The sequence below is a fragment of the Oryzias latipes genome, chromosome 18, assembly GCF_002234675.1.
Source record: "Oryzias latipes chromosome 18, ASM223467v1".
Taxonomy (NCBI): Eukaryota; Metazoa; Chordata; class Actinopteri; order Beloniformes; family Adrianichthyidae; genus Oryzias; species Oryzias latipes.
This window is the reverse complement of record NC_019876.2, coordinates 2913647-2940656: the sequence shown is the minus strand read 5'-3', so window position 1 is coordinate 2940656 and position 27010 is coordinate 2913647. Positions and strand designations below refer to the sequence as shown.

General features: G+C 41.4%; 1 protein-coding gene across 3 annotated transcripts; it reads right to left on the bottom strand.

The window, feature by feature from the left end:
• Window positions 1-320: 320 nt before the first annotated feature.
• On the bottom strand, window positions 321-26444 carry LOC101158092 (NACHT, LRR and PYD domains-containing protein 14). Of its 3 annotated transcripts, none has more exons than XM_023966065.1 (14): window positions 26266-26444; window positions 24958-25128; window positions 23589-23702; window positions 22619-22732; window positions 11891-12123; window positions 9892-11773; window positions 9523-9696; window positions 8763-8939; window positions 8187-8360; window positions 7411-7584; window positions 4680-4853; window positions 2082-2255; window positions 1640-1813; window positions 321-967 (listed from the first exon to the last, which is right to left on the bottom strand). In XM_023966065.1, the coding sequence occupies exons 1-14, from the start codon at window positions 26427-26429 to the stop codon at window positions 943-945; spliced, it is 3924 nt and encodes a 1307-aa protein (XP_023821833.1). In that variant the 5' UTR covers window positions 26430-26444; the 3' UTR covers window positions 321-942. The 3 variants fall into 3 exon arrangements, with proteins under 3 accessions (XP_023821833.1, XP_011471707.2, XP_023821834.1); XM_011473405.2 differs by having other exon boundaries at window positions 9892-11770; XM_023966066.1 differs by lacking the exon at window positions 8763-8939.
• Between the last annotated feature and the right edge of the window lie 566 nt (window positions 26445-27010).

The window sequence follows — 27010 nt, the reverse complement described above, 5'->3', positions numbered from 1 at the left end:
CTGTATAAAAGTTACAGAGCTCCGGTGTTAAACGGTTGATCTTTCAGTTTGATAGTTTACTTCAGTTAAAGATTTTAGTCTAAACTCAAAGATGTAAATGTTCATTTGAAGCCAGAACACATAAGCGTTGTTCGTTAGTGCTTAGATTCATTTACTAGCAGCCATAAACTTCCAGTTGGTTGTGTAACATTGATGTTGTGCACATAAACAATTGTATCATCTGCACACAACTGGAGGAAAAGACGGGATCACTGATGAAAGTTTAATGTTTTAAAAAATGAAGACACTTGCGGAACACTTGTGGGAAAGAAGATTCCAGCTGAAGATTTGGCAGATCATGTTTTGTAGAAATGGTTAAATAACATTTTATTCAAATGTACATTATAATATGTTTTGATTGGTAGACGTTAGCTAGTTTCCAACTGAATACATGCACTGTCATATGCTTTCTGACATCAACTTCAGTGTTAAAACATTAACTTTATGTGGAGTTTTATAAATGCAATTCTCTATATGTCCATTGTGTGGATTTGTAACTTTCCTATTGCACATTTATGTCAACAGTGGGGCTGATCTCAGTTATTTGACAATAATGTTGGGGCCGTTGTTTCTCTTCTCCTCCCTCATAACACGGTCCACTCAGAACATCTGCTGCTGGTTCACCTGATGGGAGAATCCTGTCGTGTGGAGGATCTGAGTTTTTGTTGGGTTTTCCTTGGTGGAGATCAGATCTTCCTCCCATGGTGGGACTGTTCTGGGTTGTCCTCTCTGAAGTGTTACAGTTTTATCCTCATGCGCACCGACATCTTAGATCAGTTCCCACAGAAGCTCAGGGACGCGCATCATCCCAGATTCCTCCACCACTCTTCTCCTCGCAGTAACACAGTCCAGTCAGAACATCTTCAGGTCCAGCTGATGGTCCATCGCGATGCTGCTCCAGTTCTAGTGTGTCCAGTCAGTGGTCCATCTATTGAAGAACAAAAAGCAGAGAACAGATGAGTGTTTGGCCTCGTGTTCAGAGCAGCAGCTTCCAGTTAGCTCTCAGGTTAACTTGCTGGAGCTCAAAAATCTCCCACCTTCACCCACTTTCAGCATCACGTCTGTTTACTCTGAATAGGAACCAGGAACCATGACTCAACTTCTAGATAACATCATCTAGAGGAATAAGAACCGCCATCCACATGGAGGCTGTCCATCAACAAAATCACCTTAGATTAACGCCTTATGTGCACTTCTAATAGTTTCTCATTTTAAAATTTAGAATATTCTTAAATAAGTTTTTTCAGTTTAGTTAATATTTATTTATTTCCATGATTTTTAAAATTTACGTTTACAAAATCCTCATGAAATCATGTTCCGATTTCATTTAACAGAGTCATCAAACTCCGTAGTCTGAGTGTCCATAGTCTGAATGAAGTTGTTATCTTTTGTGATTCATTGTAATGTAGTTTGGATTTTTTTCCCCAATGTTTTTTTTTAAATATTTTTGTCTGAACGTAATAGTCAAATGTAATCTTGTTATTAGCTGTTTTTAACTGAGGCTGATTTTAAATGTATTTTAGTACATCAAGATGTGAAATGAAAGGATATGATCTCCAAAGAGGATCAACAGGGCTTCCTTCATGGCAGAACTGCTGACCTCAGGTTCTTCAGCTTGAAGTCTGGACTCTGCACCAACTCAAGGAGCTGCTGAACGTCTGACTGCTGCAGGTTGTTGCAGGTGAGGTCCAGTTGCATCAGATGGGACGGGTTGGACCTCAGAGCGGAGACCAGAACATCACAGCTGACTCTTGACAGACTGCAGTACCCAAGTCTGGAGAAGACAAGAATCTTGCTCTTAACTAGACATCCATCAGCTCTGGCATCAACTACCATTATCTCCTGCTTTTTTCTATCTAAGGATGCTAAACTAACCCAAAAACGTTTAACATCTTTAGATTTTGTGTGTCTGTGGTTGTTTTCTGAATCATAAGGTCTCCCCCACATCAATGTGGTTAAAATAACTGGTTTCCAGATGAAACCCAAACATCTGCAGTGTTTTATTTGAATGGAGTTTCAGCATCAACAGGTGGATAACTGACCCCAGAGCCTTCAGTCTGCAGTCTGGGCTCTTCAGAAAACCACACAGATGAAGAACTCCTGAATCCCGGAGCTCGTTCCCGTCCAGCTCCAGATCTGTCAGGTAGGACGGGTTGGACTTCAAAGCCGAGGCCAAAGCTTCACAGCTGACCTCTGACAGACTGCAGATCTTCAACCTGGATGCAGACAGAGGCTGTTGGCGTTAAAACAAATACTAAACAGTTGTTGTTTTTTAAATAATAATACAGCTTCAGCATTAAATTAATACTCCAATACAAGTAAAAGCACTTTGAATGCACTCACCTGTAACCCTATGCATCAAAAAAATGTTTTGAAGGTGTCGCCTTATACAACGTTCACACTGAACGTGATTTTTGCTGCAAATTTGCTTTGCTTTTGACACAAAAGCCATGAAGTGTTTGTATAAACCTGACGCTCCCGCGGCCCATGGGAGGAGCTAGCGTCAAACGTTTTTAGCTACCTTTCTACGTCATGGAAGACGTGGGTGATGTGGAGACATCAGGTTCATTTTGAAGGGCTTTACAAAAATGTAGCAAACTGTGCTTTTCATTGCTATGCGGATGATCCACAGATATACATGCCAATAACCTAGAAGGATGCCTTTTCCATCAGCTCTTTGAGTGAGTGCTTGGAGGAAATAAAGACTTGGACGGCTCTTAACTTTCTCCACCTCAATGAGGAAAAGACAGAGGTGATTGTCTTCGGTTCCAGTGGAAACAGTGAGTCACACCCAATAGCTCTGGGCTCTCTCACTCAATCGGTGAAACCTACTGTCACAAACTTAGGAGTGAAGATGGACATTGGTTTTAATTTGGACAAGCAGATCAATGGTGAGATCCAGCTTCTTTCAGTTAAGGCAGCTGGCTAAAGTTAAATCATTTTGATCAAGAAAGCACTTTGAGACAGTAATCCACGCCTTTGTTACAACTCGGCTGGATTACTGTAACTCTCTTAATAAACTCGGTAATTTCTCTCTCTCCTTCGACAATTCCTCCATATTTCCCTCCCCTGAGGTTATGGGTCTGGGTGTCCTCCTTGACAGCACTCTCTCATTCTCTGCCCACATCAATAACATCACCCGCTCCGCTTACTTCTATCAGGGTAACATTCATCGTCTCCGTCCCGCTCTCTCTCCTCACTCTACAGCTGTCCTGGTCCACAGTCTCGTCATCTCCCGTATCGACTACTGCAACTCCTTCTTTCTGGACTACCATGAAAAACCCTCCGTAAGCTTTGACTGGTTCAAAACTCAGCTGCTCTAATAATAACCCAAACCCCCTCCATTCACCACATTACACCCATCTTCCAGCAGCTTCATTGGTTACCACCAGTACCTCACTGGATCACTTATAAAATCCTTGTTTTAAGCTTCAAAGGCCTCCACAGCTAGAGCTCCTGACTGTTGCACCCACTACTCGCTCCCTCAGGTCCTCTTCCTCCCTTTGGCTGTCTCATTACCATGGGGGGGTAGAGCATTCAACAGCTCTACCCCACAACTCTGGAACCCCCCCCCCTCTGATCTACAAAATATAGACTCACTCTCTCAGTTTTCCAAACATCTCAAAACTCACCTTTTTCAAATATTTAAACTGCTGTTTTAACTGTTAACTTATTTTGTCTTTTTATGGAGTTTATTGTTGTGTTTTTATGTTTTTACATACTGTTGTACTGTGAGGCGATCTTGAGTGTCCAGAAAGGTGCCACATAAATAAAATGTATTATTATTATTTACTCTGGTGTCCTTCACTCATCCTTGTCTCCAGTTAGTGCAGAACGTTGCTGCACGCTTGTTAACTGGAACGTGGAAGAGAGAGCATATCACACCAGTCCTGGCTTCTCTCCACTGGCTGCCTGTCCATTGTAGAGTTTTTAAATCTTTAAATGGTCTGGCTCTGCCCACCTCTCCGAGCTGCTACATATGCATTTCCCTTCCCGCTTGCTTAGATCAGCTGACCAGCTGATCCTGGATGAAGGACATGGCAGAAACTCAGAGGGGATGGGGTATTTGCCATTGCTGGCCTCATCTTGTGGAATGCACTCCCTATGCAGGTTAGGCAGGTTAACCCGTTCATTAAATGATTTTAAATCCAAGTGAAAAACTCACTTTTTCTCCCTGGCTTTTAACTCAGTGTGAGGCTATGTTTTTATGTTTTACTTATTTAATTTATTGATTTTATGTTTGTTTTAGTTAGTTGTTTTGTTGTTATTCTGCCTTGTTAAGCACTTTGGTCAGCTTCTCTAAAACGCTTTATAAATAAAGTTGACTTGACTATAAAAATGTCGGTAATCCTGTTTCCATGTCTGGGTTTATCAGAACCATATCCAACATTAAAGTAGCCGTTCAATCTTCTGTGATGCTTCGGCAGCCGTTGCTTTTCTGCATCCACTTTACTGAGTTTGGGTCAAGAGTTGGTTTTGCTTCATCAAAAAGTTTGTGAAAGACTAACTTTAACTAAGCTAATATGAAAAACATCTTTAGAGTCATACATTTTTTCTGGAATATCTGTTACTGTTGGTGATTCTGAACAGATTCTAAAGTGAGCTTTAGAAGACGTTCAACAAATAAACTGAGAACGGACCTCAGAGCCTTCAGTCTGCAGTCTGGACTCTCCAGAAAACCACACAGACGGAGAACTCCTGAATCCTGGAGCTCGTTCTGGGCCAGGTCCAGTTCTGTCAGGTGGAACGGGTTAGACTTAAGGGCAGAGGCCAGAACCTTACAGTTGACCTCTGACAGACTGCAGTTCATCAACCTGAAACATACAAATGATTCAGGAAGAAGGTTAAAAGCAGCAAAAACGTCAAAGTTTATAGAATGCTGTTTAAACCAAACACTATGGAAGACTAGGAGAGTCTTTGAGAAGTAAAGCATACACATTACTAAGTAGTTTGTAATTTGTTTAGAAAATTTGTTTAGTAATTTCCACTGAGGAAACTAAGGTGTTGAATGGTAATAAATTTACCTCTGTTGGAAGCAGTCATAACAAAAGTGGTGACCAATCAAAGAGCAGATTACATTATGGAACCAGTTTTTTCCCTGCTTGAAGCCCCGAAAGTGTCAAACAGAAAATAAATAGAGGCTTAAAATGTGATCGCTAAAGTTATTCCCTCTTTAATCTATGAAGGGAAAATGTCAGTAACTTAGTTCACCTTTAAGAAAATAATATTTAAAAATGTAAATTTACATGTGCAAGTCAGAACATGTATTAACCAATCAATGAAATTCATAAATCCTGTTATTTGGGGCAGTTTAGAAGGGTTGCCCATTACGTGGATCGCAATTGACCAGTAAATCTCAAAGGAAGGATGGGTAGATTACAGGCCATGGAAAAAAAATAATTAAAATTCCTGTCAGCCAATCAGCGTACGTCACTTAATTGACAAGCAGAACGGCAAACCGAACATCTTCTGAGACACACAAAGGGAAAGAAGTATTTGATCCCTCGCTGATTTTGCAGGTTTGTTCATTTATAAAGAAATTGTCAGTTTGTGTCCCTATGTGGGTTCATTTAAACAGTGAGAGATAAAATAAGAAAAGAAACACTTTTAGGAATTTACGGAAATGTATTTGCATTTCATTAAGGGAAAAGAGTATTTGATCCCTCCTGCTGGAGAGACTTCATGGTAAAGTAGCCCCGAGCAGAGAAACGCCCCCATAGCATAATGTTTCCATCTCCATGCTTGACAATAGGGGTGGTGTTCTTGGGGTCATGGGCAGCATTTCTTTTCCACCAAACATGGCAGGTGGAGTTGATGCCAAAGAGCTCAGTTTGGGTCTGAGAACAGCATCTTCTCCAAGTCACTGTCTAAATCATGAAGGTGTTCTTTGGCGGGCCGCCACATGTCTTCTTAACCCTTGTGCTATCCTAGGCACTTTACCATTGGGAGTGGGGTCATCTAGACCCACTAGACTTAAGTTTACAGACTGTCAACCTTTTTTCTTCAATGATTTGTGATCTTCACTGGTGTCCATGGATTACATGAAATCTTTCCACCTTTATCCACCTTTGTCATGGTAGGGAGAACACGTCAATGTAAGGGTGGGGTCATAGGATAGCACAAGGGTTTAGCAGGGGGGACTTTGGGAGTAGCACAAGATGTTAAAGCATTGCAGCATGAAGTATTCCCAAGGGTTTTCTTGGTGACCATGGTTCCAGCTGCTAACTCCTGTGTAGCTTTAGGCTGATTTCTTAATGTGCTCATCATCATAGAAACCCCAACAGGTGAGATCTGGTTTGGAGCCCCATACCTACAGGTGGATTGATGGTCATGTTGCACCAACAGTTGTCTGCTTAACCCCACAGCTTCTTGCTGATGGTTTTGTAGTCCATCCCAGTCTTGTTCAGGTCTACAATCTTCTCCCTTAAATCCACTGAAAGCTCTTTAGTCTTTTGGAGAGTTTGGAGTCTGACTGATTCTGTGGACAGGTGACTTTTCTACACGTGATTAGTTTAAACAGGTGTCTTCAGTTCAGGTGACAGGTTGTCTAGGAGAGTCTAAGTGGTCTGTGTGAACCAGAACCCTTAATAGTTACTAGGGGACCAAATTCTCAATGAAGTACATATGCATTTATGTAAAGTCTTCAAATTAGATTTCTCCATTTTCTTTGTGATTTTCTGTCTCTCACTATTCAAATAAGCCTACTGTTAAGTTTACAGACTGTCAACTTCTTTTTCAGTGGACAAACCTAAAAAGTCAGGAAGGGATCAAATACTTATTTCATTCCCTGTAAGTCACTTAACATGTGTCCAATAACTCTGAGTACCATGCTCTGCTAGCAGATGTGAAGTTTTCTGCCTCCTAAAATTTAGAAAAGTGTGAGCATTCAGCGTCAGATTCCTAACTGAGGATGTAGCTGCTTATTTTTTCTCCACCGGATCCAAGGTCAGTAAAGAAAAAAGAACCTCGAACAGAATGCACATGGAACATGTCCGTTGTCGGCCCAGCCCAGGCTGCGGCGCTGTTGACATGACAACACAGGTCCAGGTTGAAAGGGAAATGTACATCATGTTATCTTGTTGTAATCTTACTTATTCGTTAAAATGTATCAAGTTAAATTCAAATAATTGTTTGATTCACTTTAAAATCTGCCTTTTGTTTATTTTCAAGTTTACACATTTAAGTACATAAACATTAACACTTTGTTTTGTGTACATGTGTATGTAGACGTGGAAATTGTGTTTTGGAAGGCTTTCCTGGTCTTCCACAAAAACAGAATACAGCTGATTAAACACAAATCAAACTGTGCAGGGATTGATTGACGCATGGATCTTCAGTTTTTTGTAGCTCTGCTACAGCAACAGAACTGACCCCAGGGTCCTCAGTCTGCAGTGGGGGCTCTCCAGAAGAGTACACAGATGCTTCACTCCTGAATCCTCCAGGCTGTTTGAACACAGGTTCAAGCGCTTCAGATGGGACGGGTTGGACTTCAGAGCCGGGACAAGAGCAGCACAGCTGACCTCTGACAAGCCGTACTTCTGCAAACTACATACAGGACAGGACGAGACAGGACAAGACGAGACAGGACAAAGAGTCTTTATTGTTCTGATTTTGGCGATTTTAGTGATGGAACTAAGTATTTTAAACCTTTTTCAACTCAATTTATGTTACGTTAATTTTATGTCATTTTATTTGATGTTAATAATGTACTTTTTACTTATGTCATTTTATCTACAGCGTCTTGGTGGCTAGCCATGGTCAACACGGGACAGAGGACAAAAATTAGCTAAGGCTACAATCTTGCGTATTTACAGTGTTTTTTTTTTTAGAGCACTTCAAACTGTGTAATGCATGCAAGTCCGTTTATTAAATAAATAAAAACAAAAGAAATGTCATTTTGTAGTGCACAACAAGACTATTTTCCAGCAGCTCTTTGCAATAAATACCAATACAAGTACAAATGAATGTACAGTAAATTCGAACATTGCCCAAAAATATAATATACAGCAAGTATATCTCAGTGTGTTGGCAGGGGTTAGGGGGTTATGTTAACAGTTAAATGATCTAAACAAAGGGGACATCTACACATACTTACATCAAAGAGCTTCAAATACACAAAGTCTAACAGTAGGAGTCAGAGAACTGACCTCAGAGTCCTCAGTCTGCAGCCTGGACTCTGCAGAAAAGCACACAGATGAAGGCATCCTGAATCCTGGAGCTCATTCCAGCCCAGGTCCAGTTCTCTCAGGCAGCCAGAGTTAGACCTCAGAGCTGAGGCCAGAACATCACAGCTGATCTGTGACAAACTGCAGTTCTTCAACCTGAATTCAAGCATAAAGTTGGTGGTAAAGAAATATTGTACATTTGTATGTATTTTTGTATGTGAAACAATAAAAAAGTTTTGCTGTTGAACGAAAGTTCAAAAATCCCACAGAGAAGATTTCAGAGCACTGTCTAGTGGGTCTAGATGACCCAACTCCCAATGGTAAAGTGCCAAGGATAGCACAAGGGTTAGAGTATTTAATGTGCATGTGTTTTAATTTCATTTGGCCAGGACATTGAACCAACAGCCCTCTGCCTCAGAAATTGTAAAATGTCTGAATTTGTACCAAACATGAGTTTAGTAAAGCAGCATCTCTCTGGGGTTGTAGAATATTAACCTGAAGTCTGAATTTTAAACAACTTTTTGATCATTTTGATTTAAGCAAAACTCAAAGTCTGACCTCAGAGCCTTCATCCGGCAGTCCGAACTCCCCAGAAAAGCACACAAATGAAGAACTCCTGAATCCTGCAGGTTCTTGTTGAAGCTCAGGTCCAGTTCTGTCAGGTGGGATGGGTTGGACTTCAGAGCTGTGGCCAGAATAGCACAGCTGGTCTCTGACAAGCTGCAGTCCTTCAACCTGAACCCAACAAGACCAGCTTTTGTAAAATCATGAACCAAGTGTTTTTTGGATGGATAATTTATTTCAGCAACATTCAAGTTTTTCTTTTTTTCTTTTTGGCTTGTCTCTGCAACTTGATTTAACCATGGAAGAGTTCTCTTTGTGTGTGAGGATCTCAGACTAAAGACTCCTTTGCAGGGTGTCTGGTGTCTTTAGAGATACGGTTAGTCATTCCAAAGACACTCAAATTGGAACCACTACATCTACCTATTCAGAAGAGCAGGTTACAGTCAGAAAGAATGCTACCATGATCACTTCTTTTGAATACATTTTAGTTTTGGGACAAAGACCCCTAGGCAAGACCAAGGACAGACAGTAAAGACTTTATTCTTTGGCTCCTCCAATACGTTGAGATGGGAAATTATGAGGTCTGGGCATCCTTACTGAGGCTGTTGACCCATGAACCAATGCAGCAGAAGATGGATTAAGTGAACTGAGTGAGATCTCCTAAAACACAGCCATGTTTTTGCTTGAACTTCAGTAATGCAAGATTAGGAAACTTCAGTAGTAATTTCCTAACAAGCAGTGTCATTTTTCTGACCTCAGAGTCTTGAGTATGCAGTTTGAACTCTCCAGTCCAGCATAAAGGATCTTCACCACTGCATCCTCAAGGTGTGTCTGACTCAGGTCCAGTTCTATCAGATGGGATGGATTAGAAGTCAGAGCTGAGACCACAACTTCCCAGTTGGTCTCTGAGAGATGACGTCTAGCAAAGCTGTAATGAGACCAATAATTAGGTATGAACTCCACTTCCATTTAATCAACCACTCCAATGAAAATTGTGTTTTCAGGAAAGGGGATGGGGTTTCACTGAATCAACAGTCTCGTCCACAACTCAGAGGTGAATTTCCAATGAACTGCTGAACTTTTGTAAAATTAAACATCTGAACTATGTCATATCCAGACTTACCAAAACCTCCTGCAGTTCCTCACCGCTGGGATCAGCCTCCTTTGACCTTCATATGTCATGTTGTAATGATTGAGGTTCAGCGTATCCACAACTCCCTCTGACATTTGGATCAAGTAGGCCAAAGCGGAACAGTGTATCTCTAAAAGTTTCTTCTTTGATCTGTTTCTTGGTTTCCACAACTCTTGAATCTCCTGGCAAACTGCTAAGTCCTGCATCTCAACCAGACAGTGAAAGATGTTGATGCACCTGTCAGGAGAGGACTGGTCACTGTTCATCTCTCTCAGGTTGTTGATCATCTTCTGGGTGGTTTCTGGACTGCTCTCTGTCTGACCCAGCAGACTTCCCAATACTCTCTGGTTGGACTCCACAGTGAGGCCATGAAGGAAACGGACAAACAGATCCAGGTGACCAGTTTGACTCTGCAGGGATTTCATCATGACTCTTTTCAGGAATTCTTCCAGAAGAAGAAAACATTGATTGTACTTTTTAAAAAAATTAAAAACATCAAAGAAATTCAGAATCCTTCCAAAAAAAGAATTTGGCCTTGAGGCCATGTCTGGACCATCTTTAAATAAAGGCCCCAGGAAGTTCTCTACCACCTCTGTCTTCTTGTTGTTGTAGCAGTGGATCATGTAAACTGCAGCCAGAAACTCCTGAACACTCAGATGAACAAAGCTGTAGACTGGTTTCTGGAAAATCTCACACTCTCTTCTGAAGATCTCAGTACAAACTCCTGAGTACAAAGAAGCCTCTGTGACATCCAGACCACACTGCTCCAGGTCTTCTTGGTAGAACATGATGTTTCCTTTCTCCAGATGTTCAAATGCCAGCCTCCCCAGCTTCAGAAGAACTTCCATGTCAGCCTCTGTCAGCTCCTGTGGATTCTCCTCATGTTCCTGCTGGTATTTGTTCTTCTTCCTCTTTGTCTGGACCATCAGGAAGTGTGAGTACATGTCAGTCAGGGTCTTAGGAAGCTCTCCTCTCTGTTCTGTGGTCAACATGTTCTCTAGAACCACAGCAGTGATCCAGCAGAAGACTGGAACTCCACACATGATGAAGAGACTCTTGGAGGCCTTGATGTGGGAGATGATTCTGCTGGACAGATCTTCATCACTGAATCTCCTCCTGAAGTACTCCTCCTTCTGGGAGTCAGTGAAGCCTCGTACTTCTGTTACCCTGGAGACACAGGACGGAGGGATCTGATTGGCTGCTGCAGGTCTGGAAGTGATCCAGACCAGAGCTGAGGGAAGCAGACGTCCCTGGATGAGGTTTGTCAGAAGAACATTGATTGATGACTTCTGAGTGACATCAGACACCACCTGACTGTTGTTGAAGTCCAGAGAAAGTCTGCTTTCATCCAGACCATCAAAGATGAAGAGAATTTTCCAGACAGACAGCTGCTCTGCTGGGATCTTCTGGAAGGTTGGATGGAAACGTTGGATGAGAGTGAGAAGACTGTGCTGCTCATCTCTGATCAAGTTCATCTCCCTGAATGACAGAGGAACCACTGCACTGATGTCTTGGTTCTCCAAGCCCTCGGCCCAGTCCAGAGTGAACTTCTGCACTGAAAAGGTTTTTCCAATTCCTGCGACACCAATGGTCAGAACCACTCTGATGGATCCATGTTGGTCAGTTAGGGCTTTGAAGATGTCCTGGCACCTGATTGGAACATCATGAAGGATCTTGGAGACTCTCTCCAGCTGCTTCACCTCATGGTGGGTATTAACTTCTTCTCTCAGTCCCTCTGTGATGTAGAGCTCAGTGTAGATTCTGTTGAGGGGAGTTCCTTTTCCTGTTTCATCGGTTCCTTCAGTCGTATTTTCATATCTTCTCTTCACACTGACTTGATGTTCATCTAAAGGCTCCTGGAGACCAACATCTGCTGAAAGACAAGAAAACAATGAAAACAGAACAACATCTTTATGTCTGTTCAAGTCAACACCAGGAGAAGTCCAGTTTTCTGAAATGAGTCCATCATCAGACAGATGTTTAGTCTTACTTTGGATGGTTCTGCTCTGACTGGTCTGCAGTCCAGCTCTGCTTCTGGGTCTTTCTACACATTTTGGACAGGAACAGAGTCCTGATGGATCAGACTGGTCCCAGTACGAGGTGATGCACTGCCTGCAGAACCAGTGTCCACAGCTGGTAGAGACTGGATCCTTCAGGGCGTTCTGACACAAAGAACAGCAGGACACCTGCTCTTCTTCGCAATTAGTATTCTCATTGCTCTGTCTGTTTGATATAAAAAGTAAAACATACAAACAGAACTAATTAAAGAGGCTGTTCTTTCTGTTTATGACTGTTTCAGTGTTTGACTGTGGAATTCACTTGGACTTGAATTATCTTAATGGGATTTGAGTTTTTAAATCATACTTTTGGCCAAATCTCTGTTGGAGGATTCTTTTACCAGGTGGAAGAGGACTCTAAAGGCCCGTACACACCGGGACGAATATTCGCCAGGCGTTATTCGCCAGCGTTTTTCGCCACGTTTTTTGTGTTCACACCCAGGCGATTTTCGCTGACGATGAGTGGAGTGAACATGCAATTTCATTCCCTGACATTAGATGGCGCTTAATGTAAAACAGAAATACTCCTGTACACAAGGTGGCGCTGCGCAACTTTACGCTTCTTAAAGTCGCTTTTCACTCAGAAGAAGAGAGCAAGTATTTACACGCTTGTCAGAATCAAACAAAGAAAACATGAATATTTCAAGCACCAGTAGCTCCAACTGGTGCTTGGTTCGGGGATGTTTTAGAATGTCCGTCATTATTGCTTCGCGGCTGTGTAGACGCTACTTGGCGTCTATCTTCTTCGCTGGTATGTGTGCTCAGCAAGGCAGTTTTGTGTTTGAGCGCCCCCAAGTTGTGTTTTACTGTAACTTCAGAAGCTCCAGACACGTGAGCAAAAGCGCCGTTCTTATTGGTCGAGTAGATTTCGACGCGACGCGTCAAAAAAAAAAAACGAACCCGAGGCGTTTTTTTTTTTTGACGCTTTAACGCGTGGCGTTTTTTCGCGTCGGTGTGCACACTCTCATTGGGGCCCTTTGTTTAGTCACGAGGCGTTAAACGTCGGCGAAAATCGCCGGCGAAATTCGTCCCGGTGTGAACAGGCCTTTAAGGTTCTTCCAAAACACGTTTATCTACCCATCAAAGTTTCTTTTCCAAAGTTAAAAGCTAATGGAGAATTAAGGTTAATCATGCGAAGACTCCTTATATTTGGAGCAAAAGGTACTGTAACTAGATATCTGTTGGGTTCAAACAACCTGCAACATCATAACAATTCAAAAAGGAAAGAAAGACCAACGGACAAAGGTACCTTTACGAGGAGAGTGGAGAGAGATTGTTTACTGGGTAGATCTCTGTCTGCTCTCCTCGTAAAGGTACCTTTGTCCGTTGGTCTTTCTTTCCTTTTTGAATTGTTATGATGTTGCAGGTTGTTTGAACCCAACATTAATTTGGTCCCTTCGAGCCGGATACCAACATACCTGAGGATTTCAGCGAGCGTGGTGGGCCCCAGGAGACTGTGGCCACAGCTGACTCCTAGGTGAGTCAACCCTTTGTTGGAACTGGTGCCCATCCCGTTGGCTGGAGTCCAAAAGGTTGACGGTATACCGAAGGAGAAAGACAACGGAAAGGACGACGGAGTCCTGTGAAATTCCGTAAGTACGGACGGCGGGGTCCTTGAAATCCCGTACTATTTGGTTGGACGGCGGAGTCCGTGAAATTCCGCGTTTAAAAAGAAGTAAAGCCCTGAGAATTCTAGACACTATCAGGCAAGGACGGCGGGGTCCTGGAAATCCCGTAACATTTGGTTGGACGGCGGAGTCCGTGAAATTCCGTGTTAAATAAAATAATGAAAAGAATACATATATGTATGAATAGATATGATATACAAAATCCCAGTACCATAACTTTCAGATGTAGGAATTAAAGATAATTAAAAAGCCGGCATTTATAAATTAGTAAAGTAAAGAGTGTGTGAATGTTAATGTGATTTTGTGTGCAAATCGCCGTATTTGCTGTTTGTTTCTTGTTGCTGTGTTTTGTTGTTGTTGTGTTTAGCAAATCGCTGAATTTGCAGATTGTGTTTTTTGAACTGCTAAACAAGTGTTTTTTGTTTAGTTTTTAAAAATGAGAAAGGCACAGAGTAAGGAAAGTCCAAAAGAAAGTTTGCAGAGCAAGGATTGGAAGTATGTGGAAAGTCTGGATCCTGCAAAAAACGAGCATTTGGATAAATGGGTAAAAGACTATGGATTTAATGGAAGGTTAAACACTCAGAAAATAATTGCATTACAGGATGCGATTAAAAAAAAGACAGGAAAAGATCGGAAGAAAATGCAGAAAGCAGGATTTAAGTCTACGGAATTTTGGTTGAGAGAGGCGGAAAGAAGGGAAAAAAAAAGGGCAGTGCGGCATCAGAGAACAGGAGAGAGCAGAGGGAGGGGGCGCGTGCACGAGCCTGCAGGAAGGAGGACGAGAACGTGCAGGAAGGAGGAGCGCCTGCTCCATACAGAGCAGATGTTAACAGCTCTCTTTACCCCCAGTTAGTAAAGGATCCCCCACCTAATGATGGGGAATCCTCTCAAAAAGGAATGTTGACTAGATCACAGACAGGGCAGTAATTACAGTGGTCAAAAACGATGGGAGAGGGACTTTCTCCTCTCCCCTCTGCACCTGAAGAAACTTCAGCAATGACAGAATCATTTCCAATGATCCAGGTTGCAAACCCCCAGGCAGGAGATGATCAACTCCGACTATTTTAGTGTATAGGACATGGACAATGGAAGATGTTAAGAAAGCTATAGAAGGTGTGATTTATTACAAAGCAGATGTGCATCAGTTTGTGCAGGACATGGAAAATTTGAGTGGAAGTGTTTTATCATGGTGGAGGCAGCCGAAGAAGGAGAGGTTCCAGAGAGGACATGACAGAAGAGGTTTGAGATGTCATGAGGATGTCAGAGAGGAGCTTATGGTAACCCCTTTTCAGGGTGTTGGACCTGTGGAAGAGAAGGAAAAAGCATGACAAGGCCAGGGGACAGGGAGCTTTGCATTTTTTAATGCAGGACTCCCTGAAAAGCAGAATGATGAGTCAGATGGAGATGATGAGGTGTTGATGAAGTTCTAGGATTTATTGGCTTATGCAGATGTGAAATCAGAAATTAAATTAAGGATAAATAGGAATGTGATGATTTTTTTTTGTATGACGATGGTGCATGTAGGACAGCTATCAAAGAACAAATTCCAGGCGCAAAGCCTGCAGCCACGCGAGTTTCAGTGAAAGCAGCAAACGGTCTTTTTCTCAGTTAGAGTTAGTGCAACTAAAATCACTTTTACGCAATTGTATGCAGTGCAGCTGTAGCTGCAAAAATGGGGGAAAACATGTTGAATTTTAAATCACCTTTGGCACGTCTTCATGCTGAATGGGCACAATCAGCAGTGGCAGGATCTGGGGGATATGGTTAGGATGGGGGAAAGTGCTGATGACTGGATTCCAACACTATCACCCCACATCCAGGGAAGTCCCTCAACTGGACTGACTCGAGTGGCTTTGTTTTGGACAACTTCTGTTAAAATGGGTGTGCATTTGGAAGAAAAACTAAAGGACTGGGCCAGATGATTATTAGCATTAACTGAGGAGGAGGAAGATCTGTTAAAGGATCTCCCTGACACTCTGTGGTCTAAAGGACCCACAGATGTAGGGTTAATTAAAGGCGCTTTACCAGTGCAGATTAGACCAAAAACAGAATATAGACCATGTGTCGACAATACCCTTTAAGACCAGATGCACAAGAATGTATTAAACCAGTAATTTCAGATTTAATAGCTGCAGGAGTAATTATAAAGTGCAATAACTCACCATGTAATACTCCTATATTTCCAGTGAAAAAACAGGCGCCCTCCACTGGTTGGAGGATGGTATGAGACTTACAAGCAGTAAACAATGCAGTTATTCAAAGAGCACCCTGTGTGCCTGACCCCTATACATTACTGAACTCCTTAGGATCGGATGCAGCCGCCTTCACAGTGGTAGACATCAGTAATGCATTCTTTCCTGTGCCTGTCCACAAGGACAGCCAGTACTGGTTTGCGTTCACATATGACGGCCAAAGGTACACTTACACTAGACTACCCCAAGGTTAGTGCGAAATGATAGCGAGCATGGCAAAAATTCCAACCTCCAGGGGAAGTAAAAAAATAATTTATGTGGATGATGTTCTGATAGCATCACCAGAGAAAAGAAAAACTTGTATGAAGGATTCAGTGGCACTGTTAAAACATTTAGCTGATGAAGGCCACAAAGTTAGTAAAAATAAATTACAGCTGTGCAGGGAACAGGTAAAATATCTTTGTCATATTTAAGCGCAGCAGGACGCACAATTATGGAAGAATGGAAAACTGCAATTCTGCAAGCACCAAATTCTCTAACGAAGAAGCAAATTATGTCATTTTTAGGTCTGATTAATAATTGCAGGAACTGGGTACCAAACTATGCTGAAATAATGGTTTCTCTCGAAAAGTTGATGTATGACAACATTTTAAAAATGAATTCCCCTGTAACCTGGACACAAGAAGCGGACATGGCCTTTGGTAACATTAAACAGGTTCTGGTGTCCAGCACAGCCTTAGAGTTACCTGATTATAGTAAACCTTTTGTATAAATGGTTGACTGCAAAGGTAATTTATTGACCTCAGTTTTAGTCCAACAACATGGAGACAAAATGAAACCTGTAGCTTATTTCTCTTCAAAATTAAATGGTGTGGCATGTGTACTGCCGCATTGCGTTAGGACACCAATTGCGGCATCAGTGGCAGTAGAAGTAAGTGCAACAATAGTACTATTCCACCCAATGACCCTTAAGGTTTCGCATGCAGTTTTAGCATTACTTTTACAGATGGGCTTAACTTTTTTTTGTCGCCTGCGCGACACTTATCCTTCATGGCCGCATTACTGTTCCAACCGCACCTCTGGATTGAATGGTGCACCCAGTTGGACCCTGCTACAATGTTGCCACTTCCTTATGGTGGAAGTGTGTATGATTGCCAAGAATTAGCAGAAAAAACAGCACAGAGCAGAAATTACCTAATAGATCAACCACTGACGAAAGGTGTAATACTTTATGTAGATGGTTCTTCAAAGAAAAATGAGGAGATTGACAAAGAAATACTTAAAGAAATGCAACAACGGAGATTGGAACCTGAAAAAGAGCTCTGGAACAAACATAATGCTAAACTCCTAAATAGTATATATGTATGACCAGAAAACAAACCCTCTTTTATAAAAAAAAAAAAAAACTCTTTTTAAATGGGCAGCTATATTGACCCATGGGGTGGCCCATGGGTCAACGGGGGGAATGATGGGAGAGGTAAACAAATATTGGATTTACAAATATTGGATTTAATTCTTATTCAAAAAAATTTTTTATAGGAGCATGTAAGCACAATGCTCAGGGAAATCTTAGACCAACACGAGGGAAGTTTCCAACTTCCGTTTCAGGTTATACACATGGACTTGATAGAATTAAAAGGAAAAGTTCTGTCTGGTCATAATAGATGCATTCTCTAAATGGACTGAATTGTTCCCAACAAAACATCCTGATGCAATAACAGTAGCCAAAGCATTATGCACAGATATAATTCCTCGGTATGGTATATCTGTAAAAATAAATAAAAATAATAATTATTATTATTATTATTTTTAGTGACAATGGTTCTCATTTTGTTAATCAAATTATGAAAATGATAGGAACTATGTTTCACATTAAAACAATAAGAAAATAACAAAAAAGGATGCCCACTCCATCAGCCCTTTAATTAAGTGCTTGAATGAATTAAAAATCTGGATGGCTCTTAAATTTTCTCCACCTCAATGAGGAAAAGACAGAGGTGATTGTCTTTGGTCCCAGTGGCAACAGTGAGTCACACCCTAAAGCTCTGGGTTCTCTCACTCAATCGGTGAAACCTACTGTCACAAACTTAGGAGTGAAGATGGACATTGGTTTTAATTTGGACAAGCAGATCAGTTCGGTGGTGAAATCCAGCTTCTTTCAGTTAAGGCAGCTGGCTAAAGTCAAATCGTTTTTCTCAAGATTAGTTCTGTGAGACAGTAATCCTCGCCTTTGTTATATCTCGGATTGATTACTGTAACTCTCTTTACTTCGGTGCCCCTCACTCATCCTTGTCCCATCTCCAGCTGGTGCAGAACGTTGCTGCACGCTTGTTAACTGGAACGTGGAAGAGAGAGCATATCACACAAGTTTTGGCTGCCTGTCCATTTTAGAGTTGTTTTTTAAAAAAAAAAAAATCTTTTATTTGTTTTTAAGTCTTTAAATGGTCTGGCTCCACCCTACTTCTCTGAGCTGCTACACCTGCATTCCCCTTCCCGCTCACTTAGATCAGCTGACCAGCTGCTCCTAGATGTGCCAAGGACACGGCAGAAATTCAGGGGGGATGGAGCATTTGCCGTTGCTAGCCCCAGCTTGTGGAATGCACTCCCTATGCAGATTAGGAAGGCCCGTTCGTTGAATGATTTTAAATCCAAGTTAAAAACCTTCTTTTTCTCCCTGGCGTTTAACTCGGTGTGAGTTGATGTTTTTATTGGTCTTATTTATTTTCATTTAATTTATTGATTTTATGGTGTTTGTTTTAGTTTGTTGTTTTGTTTTATTCTGCGCTGTTAAGCCCTTTGGTCAGCTCCTGCTGTTTCGAAAGCGCTTTATAAATGAAGTTGACTTGGCTTGACTTGACATTGACTTAAAGAATCACTGTGCGTACCACCTGCAAAGTGCTGGATTAGTAGACATAATGACTGGTACAATTAACAATAGGCTGAAGGAATGTATTGAGGACACTGAGGACAAGTGTCTAGATTTAGTGAAATTGTGCATAAAGTTAACATTACCAGTGTAATAAGGCCAAGACCCTTTTTGGAAGACTTTACAGGTTACCACAGTTTAAAAACCAATGGGAGACTAATAAAGAAGCAAACCTGGCTGACTATATGAGGGCCATTTTAGTAAAACAAAGAGAAATCTTGACTAATGAAAAACCTTTTGCCCCTCAGCAGGAAAACCAGCTTTTAGAACCAGGTGATTGGGTTCTGATAAGAAGCATCAAGAAATAACACTGGTATTCACCCAAGTGGGAGGGGCCATACCAGGCACTGCTGGCCACTCCTACTGCAGTCAAATTCGCTGGAAGATCCACCTGGGTTCACCTGACATATTGTTTATATTGTAAAAAGGTCATCTCGACTGGAAACTCAAAGGTGGAAGGTGAGCTAAAGTCTGATAATAGGGTGGACTCAGACGTTTAGAGTCTGGGTAGACCCGAAAGTCAGTGAAGCCTCCTGTAAAGCCACCAACCCATATAGACGACGAAAAAAGAAATAACAGTTGGTCGAGATGGTAAACCAAGGTTTTCAAATTTGTGTGAAATGTATTGTTGTTGTGATCATAACCATTGTTATAGTGTGGCATACCTGGCAGTACTTGCGCCCCCCTGGGTATGAAAATGGAACAACCCTTTCGACTGAGAGGAGGACTGTAAGTCCACCCACTAATGTTTGCCCAAGACGACTAATGGCTAAAGGAAATCCACTAAACCCAGAGAATACTGCTACTATTTTTAACTTGCAACTCTTGAAACTAAATTCTGTTACCTTTTTCAGTGTTTCCTATGACGGTTTACGTTTTGGTTGCTGAAATGTCTGGTATTTATCCTCACAGATGGAAACCTCGCCATAAGCGGGAAGTGTGGCTGACAGACACTGACCCTACTTACATAGACGCCATAGGGGTTCCTTATGGAGTACCAGATGAATGTACATTAGTTCATCAGGTGGCTGCCAGCTGGGAATCTTCCCTCTGTTGGTGGTGTACGATTGTCAAAGGCGTGGACAGGATCAACTACATCCACTACAACGTCCAAAAAATTAGGTAACTGGACACGAGAAGGGTTTGAAGCTGTGCATGAACAGCTTTCTGTTACATCTATAATGGCATTCCAGAACAGGATCGCTCTCGACATGCTGATGGCTGAAAAGGGTGGCGTGTGCACCATGTTCAGTGAACAGTGTTGCACGTTCATTCCTAACAACACTGCTGCAGACAGCAGTCTGACCAAGGCCATAGAGGGCCTTTGCACTCTCAATGGTACGATGAAGGACCATTCCGGTGTTGATACCACCATGTGGGACTCCTGGCTGGATGTGTTTGGGAAGTACCACTCATTGGTAGCTTCCGCTTTGGTGTCCATAGCTATATTTATGGCCATCTTGACCTTGTGTGGATGCTGTTGTATTCCTTGCCTGCGTTCTTTGTGCAATTGTCTCATCTCCACAGCTATTAGACCTGAAGATACCCAGCTGCGTCCCATCTGTGTAAGTGACTCCAACAAACACCCTCCAAGTGTAAATGTGTTTGTGCTCTTAAACGTGATCTTACAGTTAGAAATCTTGTGAAGTGTCTAACTAATAGTGATGTTAAGTTTGCGCAGATATGGATAAACAGGGGGGAGTTATGTTGGAATAATGTATATAGGTTATCTCATATTTGCTTATTTTATGCATCACCTTGCTATATATGTATAGGTGATTTAATCATGTTTGCAGAAGTGTCTGTGTGTGTCCAAATCTGTTTCACAGGAAGGTGGAGGTGACACCCTAGGGAGAAAATGTTTATCTTTGCAACTTTTCAGCATTCTCCTGAGAACCTGTGTTAGCTATGTCTAAAATGAATCGAAGGACGCTCTGTGTTAGTTTATCTGTGAGAAACGGCTTTGCAGGTCCAGAGATTATTTGAGAAGACTGTGGAAGGATGGACATGTTGCAATAAATGCTTTCTGATAGCGCTGCAGCTGTGTTTTTATCTGTTTCCCCTCCTTAGAGCTCAGCGCATGTGTAACTTAGGGACAACCCAAATCAACTTATTAAAAGAGGAGGCAGCAGAATTTGCGCCAGAGTGGAGAGAGATTGTTTACTGGGTAGATCTCTGTCTGCTCTCCTCGTAAAGGTACCTTTGTCCGTTGGTCTTTCTTTCCTTTTTGAATTGTTATGATGTTGCAGGTTGTTTGAACCCAACAATATCCCCAAACATCTCAAATGATCTAAGAATAGTTGTCTCCAACAGCTGATTTTTTCACACCAAACTGTTTACGTATTGCAGATTCATTCTTCCCAGTCTGGTTCAGGTCGGCAGATTTGTTTCTGGTGTCCGTTGACAGATCGTTGGTGTTGGCCATAGTGGAGTTTGGAGTGTAGCTGTTTAAAGGTGTGGACAGGTGTCTTCTATACAGATAACCAGTTCAAACTTATGACACGAGGGCAGTCGAAGAATGAACACTAAAGGAAGAAGAAGAAGAAGTTGCCAGTCTGTGATGGACAGAATTCTTGCTTGTTTTCAGTTGATCAAATATGTATTCTACTGAGGAATTTATCAATTATTTCTTTAAAAGTCCTACAATGTAAGTTCTTGGATTCTTTCATCCTTTTCATCTTTTTAAGTGGGAGAACTTGCATGATTAGTGGGCAGCAGAATACTTTTTTGCCCCAGTATACGATCAATTAAATGGGGGCAGTCCATATTGGTATATCAGTCAGTGAGAGTGGTTTTCTTGCACATCTCAATGCTGCAGAAGTGAAAACAATTATCCTTCCAGTTGGCTCGTCTCACACCCACAGTCGTCCCTGCACCCATCTAGATAAAGCACATCTACTGGACTATTTAAACATCTAGTTGTAGAGTTAGATAAGTTCATTCTTCTCTAAGAGTTCTGGTAAATCGCCTGTCCGTCCTGGGGGAGGATCCCTGCTTCATGTGGACACCCCTGAGGTTTGTTCTTTTTTTTCAGAATCTGTTTTTTTAGGGTTTTTTTTCCTACTGAGAAGGTAAGGAAAATAGCAGGGATGTCCAGTTTAGTTTAGTCTGTTTAGTTTAGTTTAGGTTAGCAATCAGCTATTGAACTCTGTGGCTTTATGTTCTCTATGATTTCATGTTTATTACATAATCATTTAATTACCGATATGAAGCCCATTGAGACGAGAATTGTTGTAATATTGGGCTTTATAAATAATATAAAATTGAAATGAATTGTCATTCATCCAAATTGATTCATTCAAAGTCAACTGGAATTGGAGTTTTTTTATTCCAGATGTTTTACTTTTTCTCAAAGAGGCTCTCTAATTTTTAAACCGCTTGGTTTTTTGAGAAGGCTACTTGATTTGAGAAATGGTCCTGCTGAGATCAAAATTTATAATTCTTTCAGAATAAAATTCAATAACTTTTTGGAGTAAAGGTGAGACTTCTTTAATAAAAGATAAATGAAGTCCTGTTGACGTCTGTTGCTTGTTCTTGGAGTAAACCTGAAGCCTCCATCAGCTGTGTTGATGTGGAATGGGAAGACTCCCACGTCCTGGATTTAGAGAATCCTGGGTGACTGAATATCTTTATAATCATGGCTGACGTCTCAGCTAACATATTATTATGTGATCACCGATTGGTGATCCCACAAAGAACTACAACCTTCATGCTACTTCAAATCTTCCTGAATCTCTGAAGGTCTTTGCTGCTTTTTGTACACTTGAGTAACATGTGTCGTGTGTCGGGTCATTATCAGGAAACCAGCAGGACCAGGTGTGATCTTTGGATGAAACCTTAGGACCTACAGAGCAGCATAAAGAGGATCACAGTGATTCTCCCTAAGCTCTGTTTAGAACAGAGACTATATCTTACTTTGAGTTTGAAGGTTCAGTTTTGAAGTTTGGATTCTTGTCTTTGGACCAGTCACTGTTCATGGACATGCAGCTGGATGCTGAAGAGTGGACTCTGTGTGTGATCAGCTGACCTCTGCAAACAAACACAAGAGCTCTGAAGGATCTGCCATATGTGGAGGAAAACAGACAAGCTCACAAAGAACAGAAGGTGGTAAAACTGTTGTTTGGTAATCTACTTTAATTAGGAAACTACAAACACTTCAATGCAGAAGCCATAACTTTCCACCTGAAAAGGGTAGTTTGGCCCCCCGAGGTAGGATGAGAGCTGCTGCCCCAAGTGAAGGAACTTAAGTATCTTGGAGTATTGTTCACTAAACTCTCAATTTACTGGTCAACCAATGGTCCCAGCAGTAAAACCAAACCAGGGGATTTTAAATTAAGTTCTTTCTTTGTACATTTTTTAACGGTTTCCCTGTGGAATTCACTTGGAGTTTGATCGACTATAAAAGCTTGATGGAGGTATGAGATTTTCAATCATACTTCAGGCCGAATCCCTGTTGGATGATTCTTTTACCCAGGGAAGAGAATTCCAAAGATTCTTCTGGAATAAGTATCTATGGTCATCTGGGTATCCTATCCAGCTTATATAGCTGATGGAGAATTTAGGTTCTTTATGTGCCGTCCGCTTCAGATGTGGAGCAAAAAGTTTAAGAACGACTGCAGATATCGTTAAATATTTCGAATGATGATCACAATGGCTGGCTAATGTCACTGGTACTGTTTAGAAATTTTCCTATGCCAAACTGGTACTTTTGAAGCAGTCCTGTTGTCTAAACTGTGTTCAGACAAATAAATATATGATAATATTATCAGGAAACCAGCAGGACCAGGTGTGATCTTTGGATAAAACCTAAGGGCCTACAGAGCAGCATAAAGAGGATCTCAGTGAGTCTCCCTCAGCTCTGTTTAGAACAGAGTCTTACTCTTACTCTGAGTTTGAAGGTTCAGTTTTGAAGTTTGGATTCTTGTTTTTGGACCAGTCACTGTTCATGGACATGCAGCTGGATGCTGAAGAGTGGACTCTGTGTGTGATCAGCTGACCTCTGCAAACAAACACAAGAGCTCTGAAGGATCTGCTGTATGTGAATGAAAACAGACAAGCTCACAAAGAACAGAAGATGGTACAAATGTTGTTAGGTATCAAGGGTTCAACTGGGAAACTAGGAATAAAATAGAGTATAGCTTGTCAGAAAATGTATAAGCCGAATCACACTTTTTAATTAGCTAGAAAATATGTAATAAAATGATGTGAAAGCTGTCCAATATGTGCATCAACGTTAACATCCGACTCAATCAAAGTCAATTCAGTCGCCATTTTTCTAAGATATGGACGCCACCATGTTGGAGCCGGGATGTCGTCAGTGTGCAGTGATAGGTCCAAAATCAATCACAAGTTTTGAAGGTTGGAGGTAGTTGCCAGCAGGCACTACAGCAGGCAGCGGTAGGGCGGTCGACCCATGATCATAAGATTGCAGGTTTGATTCCTGTCTTGAGCAAGACTCTGAACCCCACCTTGCCTCTGGTGGTAGGTTGGCGCCTGTGTTCGCCAACGAAGCCGCCACCAGTGTGTGAATGTGTGTGTGTGCATGAGTGAATGGGTCTGTGACTGTAAAGCACTTTGGGCCTTCGAAGAAGGTAGAAAAGCTCTATATTAGTATACGCCATTTACCATTTATTTCATATAAGGCATCTGATTGGTCAGTTTCTAATGCTATATTATAAATAAGGACTATCAAGACCATGTAGAAATAAAAGGTATTAATGCCATAAAGATTATTCTGACCAACAGAATGAGTATTTCTCAGAAGTCTATGGGACTTCTGGCTTCTTGGAAAGGACTTTTAAACAGGAAGTGGGAGTATATGAGAACTGGATTGATTTGCCCCTCCCTCCACTTCTCATGTACACAGACAATGTAACAGATCACTGTGGTGTAAACATCTACAAATAGAAACAGACTCAGTGGAGACTTTTTATCTTACAACCCTTTGTTCTTTAAGACGCATAAAAGACCAGCGGAGTGTTCCATTTGTTTAGAGCTTTAGGGGAATTTTGAAGTTAATCATCAACAGAACTTGGGTTTCCTCATAAAAAAAAGAGAGAAGCAGAAAAAAAGAATTGGATCCAAAGTTCTCTGTGTAAATCATACTTGGTTTATGAAACTCTAAAAATTTAATTTTTTTGTCTCAGCATTTATTCTCTGAGACATGAACAGACCATAGAGCTTGGAAACTGCAGACAGACGAACATGGCAACAGGACAAAGCGGGAAGGAACGACTGATAACAGAAAGTCTTACTTTGTGTTGGAGGGTTCAGGTTCAGCTCTGAAGTTCTGATCTGTCTTCATGGATTGACGGCTGCATGGTGAAGCCTGAGCTTCATCCTCCTCTGAGCTGCTCATCTTCACCAGCAGTTGGAGTTCAGAACTTGTCGCGTACGTCGCACACAGGCGTTCTTCAAGTAGGACGCTGTCTCACAAACAGTAGAAGGTTAAAGTTTGGACCAACTCAGCTGGATGTTCTGCTCCGCCCCTGTCCTATCACCATTTACCTGATTCACCTAAACTCTTTTCTTTCTTCCTCAGAAGTGATTAACCCAAAGAACATCTAATGTTTCTGACAGATCAGCTTCCTACTGTCTCTTTAACCCATCAGAACCTTTGTTTTCCCTCATAAAGACACTGTGTGTGTGTGTGTGTGTGGGGGGGGGGGGCGGCACTGGTGTCCCCACTAGTTCTTATGGGTTAAGGCATTAAAATGAAAAAGTTACATCAGAATTGCTCTGTTTATAGATGTATTGGACTATCATATTCAAGAGGAATTTTCTAATAAAAAAAAAGCTTTCTTTAAGAAAATCCAAAGAACATCCTGCAGTGACAACACAAGTGCTGTGGTCCGGCTGTGACACCAGGGGGCAGCAGTGTCCCGCATACTTGGAGGGGTGAGTCACTTGTTTTTTCAGGGAGCAGACAGTTGTCTTTCAAAATAAAACGCCATTTGATGTGAAGGCAAATAATTTTTCATGTGAATGCAATGTGCATTTTAATGTGAAAGGTTTACCACAAGGTCATCTTTTATTATTTTTTGGTTTATCAGCATAAAACAGGTTGAAAAAGGAACTTTATGGTCAAAGCGGAAGTGAAATGACTTTTACTGCATTTAACTGACAGTCAGTGACGTGTGGTGAGGTTGATTGCTGGTGAGGCACGTGGAGTCAGATTTACAACTGAATATTTGAATATTGAACAGAATATTTTGCTGTTCATCCAACAGCAGGTAACAGAATGTAAAATAAACACAAGAACATATTTGTCCTATATAGAATATTTATTTTATAGACATGGACAGAACACTCTTCTTGTATATAAATTATTCATACTGTAAACACATTCAAGCATACAGATGTGTTCAGCACACATTTGACCCTCAGTAACTTTTTCTAGTATTTTTCCAACTTTAAATTGTGGTTCTTTAATCAGTGTTATCAAATGTTGGCTGTGAAAATGATCATAAAATAATTATTTAAGGCCTTGTTTTACTTCCATTTTTTCCATTTTATCCCATGTTATTAAAAAAATAACAATTATAAACTATGTTTGGCCTTACTTTTTGAGTCCACGTGCGATCCTTTCCCACAAAAAGCTCTGTGATCTGTTGGAAAAGTCCTTATTTTCCTTTAGTTTCATGAGTCTCTCCCTCTCAGTGAAGACAGACTCCTCGGTCTGTTCTGTCAGCTCACGTCGGCCCCCTGCTGGTGAGGCCAGCCTCATCTACAGCCTTTCCTGCGGGCCTACAGCAGCGTTCTGACTGCACGCCTCTGTTTGATTCCCGCGGTCAGACATGAGGCACAGCAGCATCAGAGCATCCCCAGGTGTTTACGCTACGTCTGTGATTGCGCAACATTCACATTCTGCAATTTTAACCCCAGAAACTGTGGAAAACGTGTCGAGTTGACTGAAAACGTATGTTTAACGTAGATTAGTGGGAAATAATATTTCCTAATGTACATTTTTTCTATTTTATCACAATAAAATTGAAATCTAAAATATAGAAATACAGCAATAGAAATATAAAATCACGACAGATGAGGCGGAGCCTCTTCTGGCCGCACCTCACTGCTGACAGGAGAGTTAAATTGTGGTTGTGAATATGAGGAATGTGTCATTTTTAAATACCAAACATGTCTGAGTAAACAGAGTGAGAGTGAAATGGCGCAATGCCAAAAGACCAAATTTCAGCTAAATATATGAAGCCTGCTGTTTTAGTTCTGTCCTGCTCATTTGAATGGGTTGTTTGCCTTTAAGCAGTGAGATCAGAGTTTTTGCGAGACGTCAGTCTGCCTTCCAGTCAT

What these genes read in the sequence shown, in the direction of transcription:
- LOC101158092 (XM_023966065.1), bottom strand. Translation starts at nt 26,429, where the DNA reads ATGAGGCTGGCCTCACCAGCAGGGGGCCGACGTGAGCTGACAGAACAG. An exon ending in ATCGCACGTGGACTCAAAAA is followed by an intron (nt 25,129 to 26,265) that starts GTAAGGCCAAAC and finishes TTTGTGAGACAG; the next exon opens with CGTCCTACTTGAAGAACGCC. An exon ending in TGCAGACTGAGGACTCTGAG is followed by an intron (nt 7,585 to 8,186) that starts GTCAGTTCTCTG and finishes TCCTGTATGTAG; the next exon opens with TTTGCAGAAGTACGGCTTGT.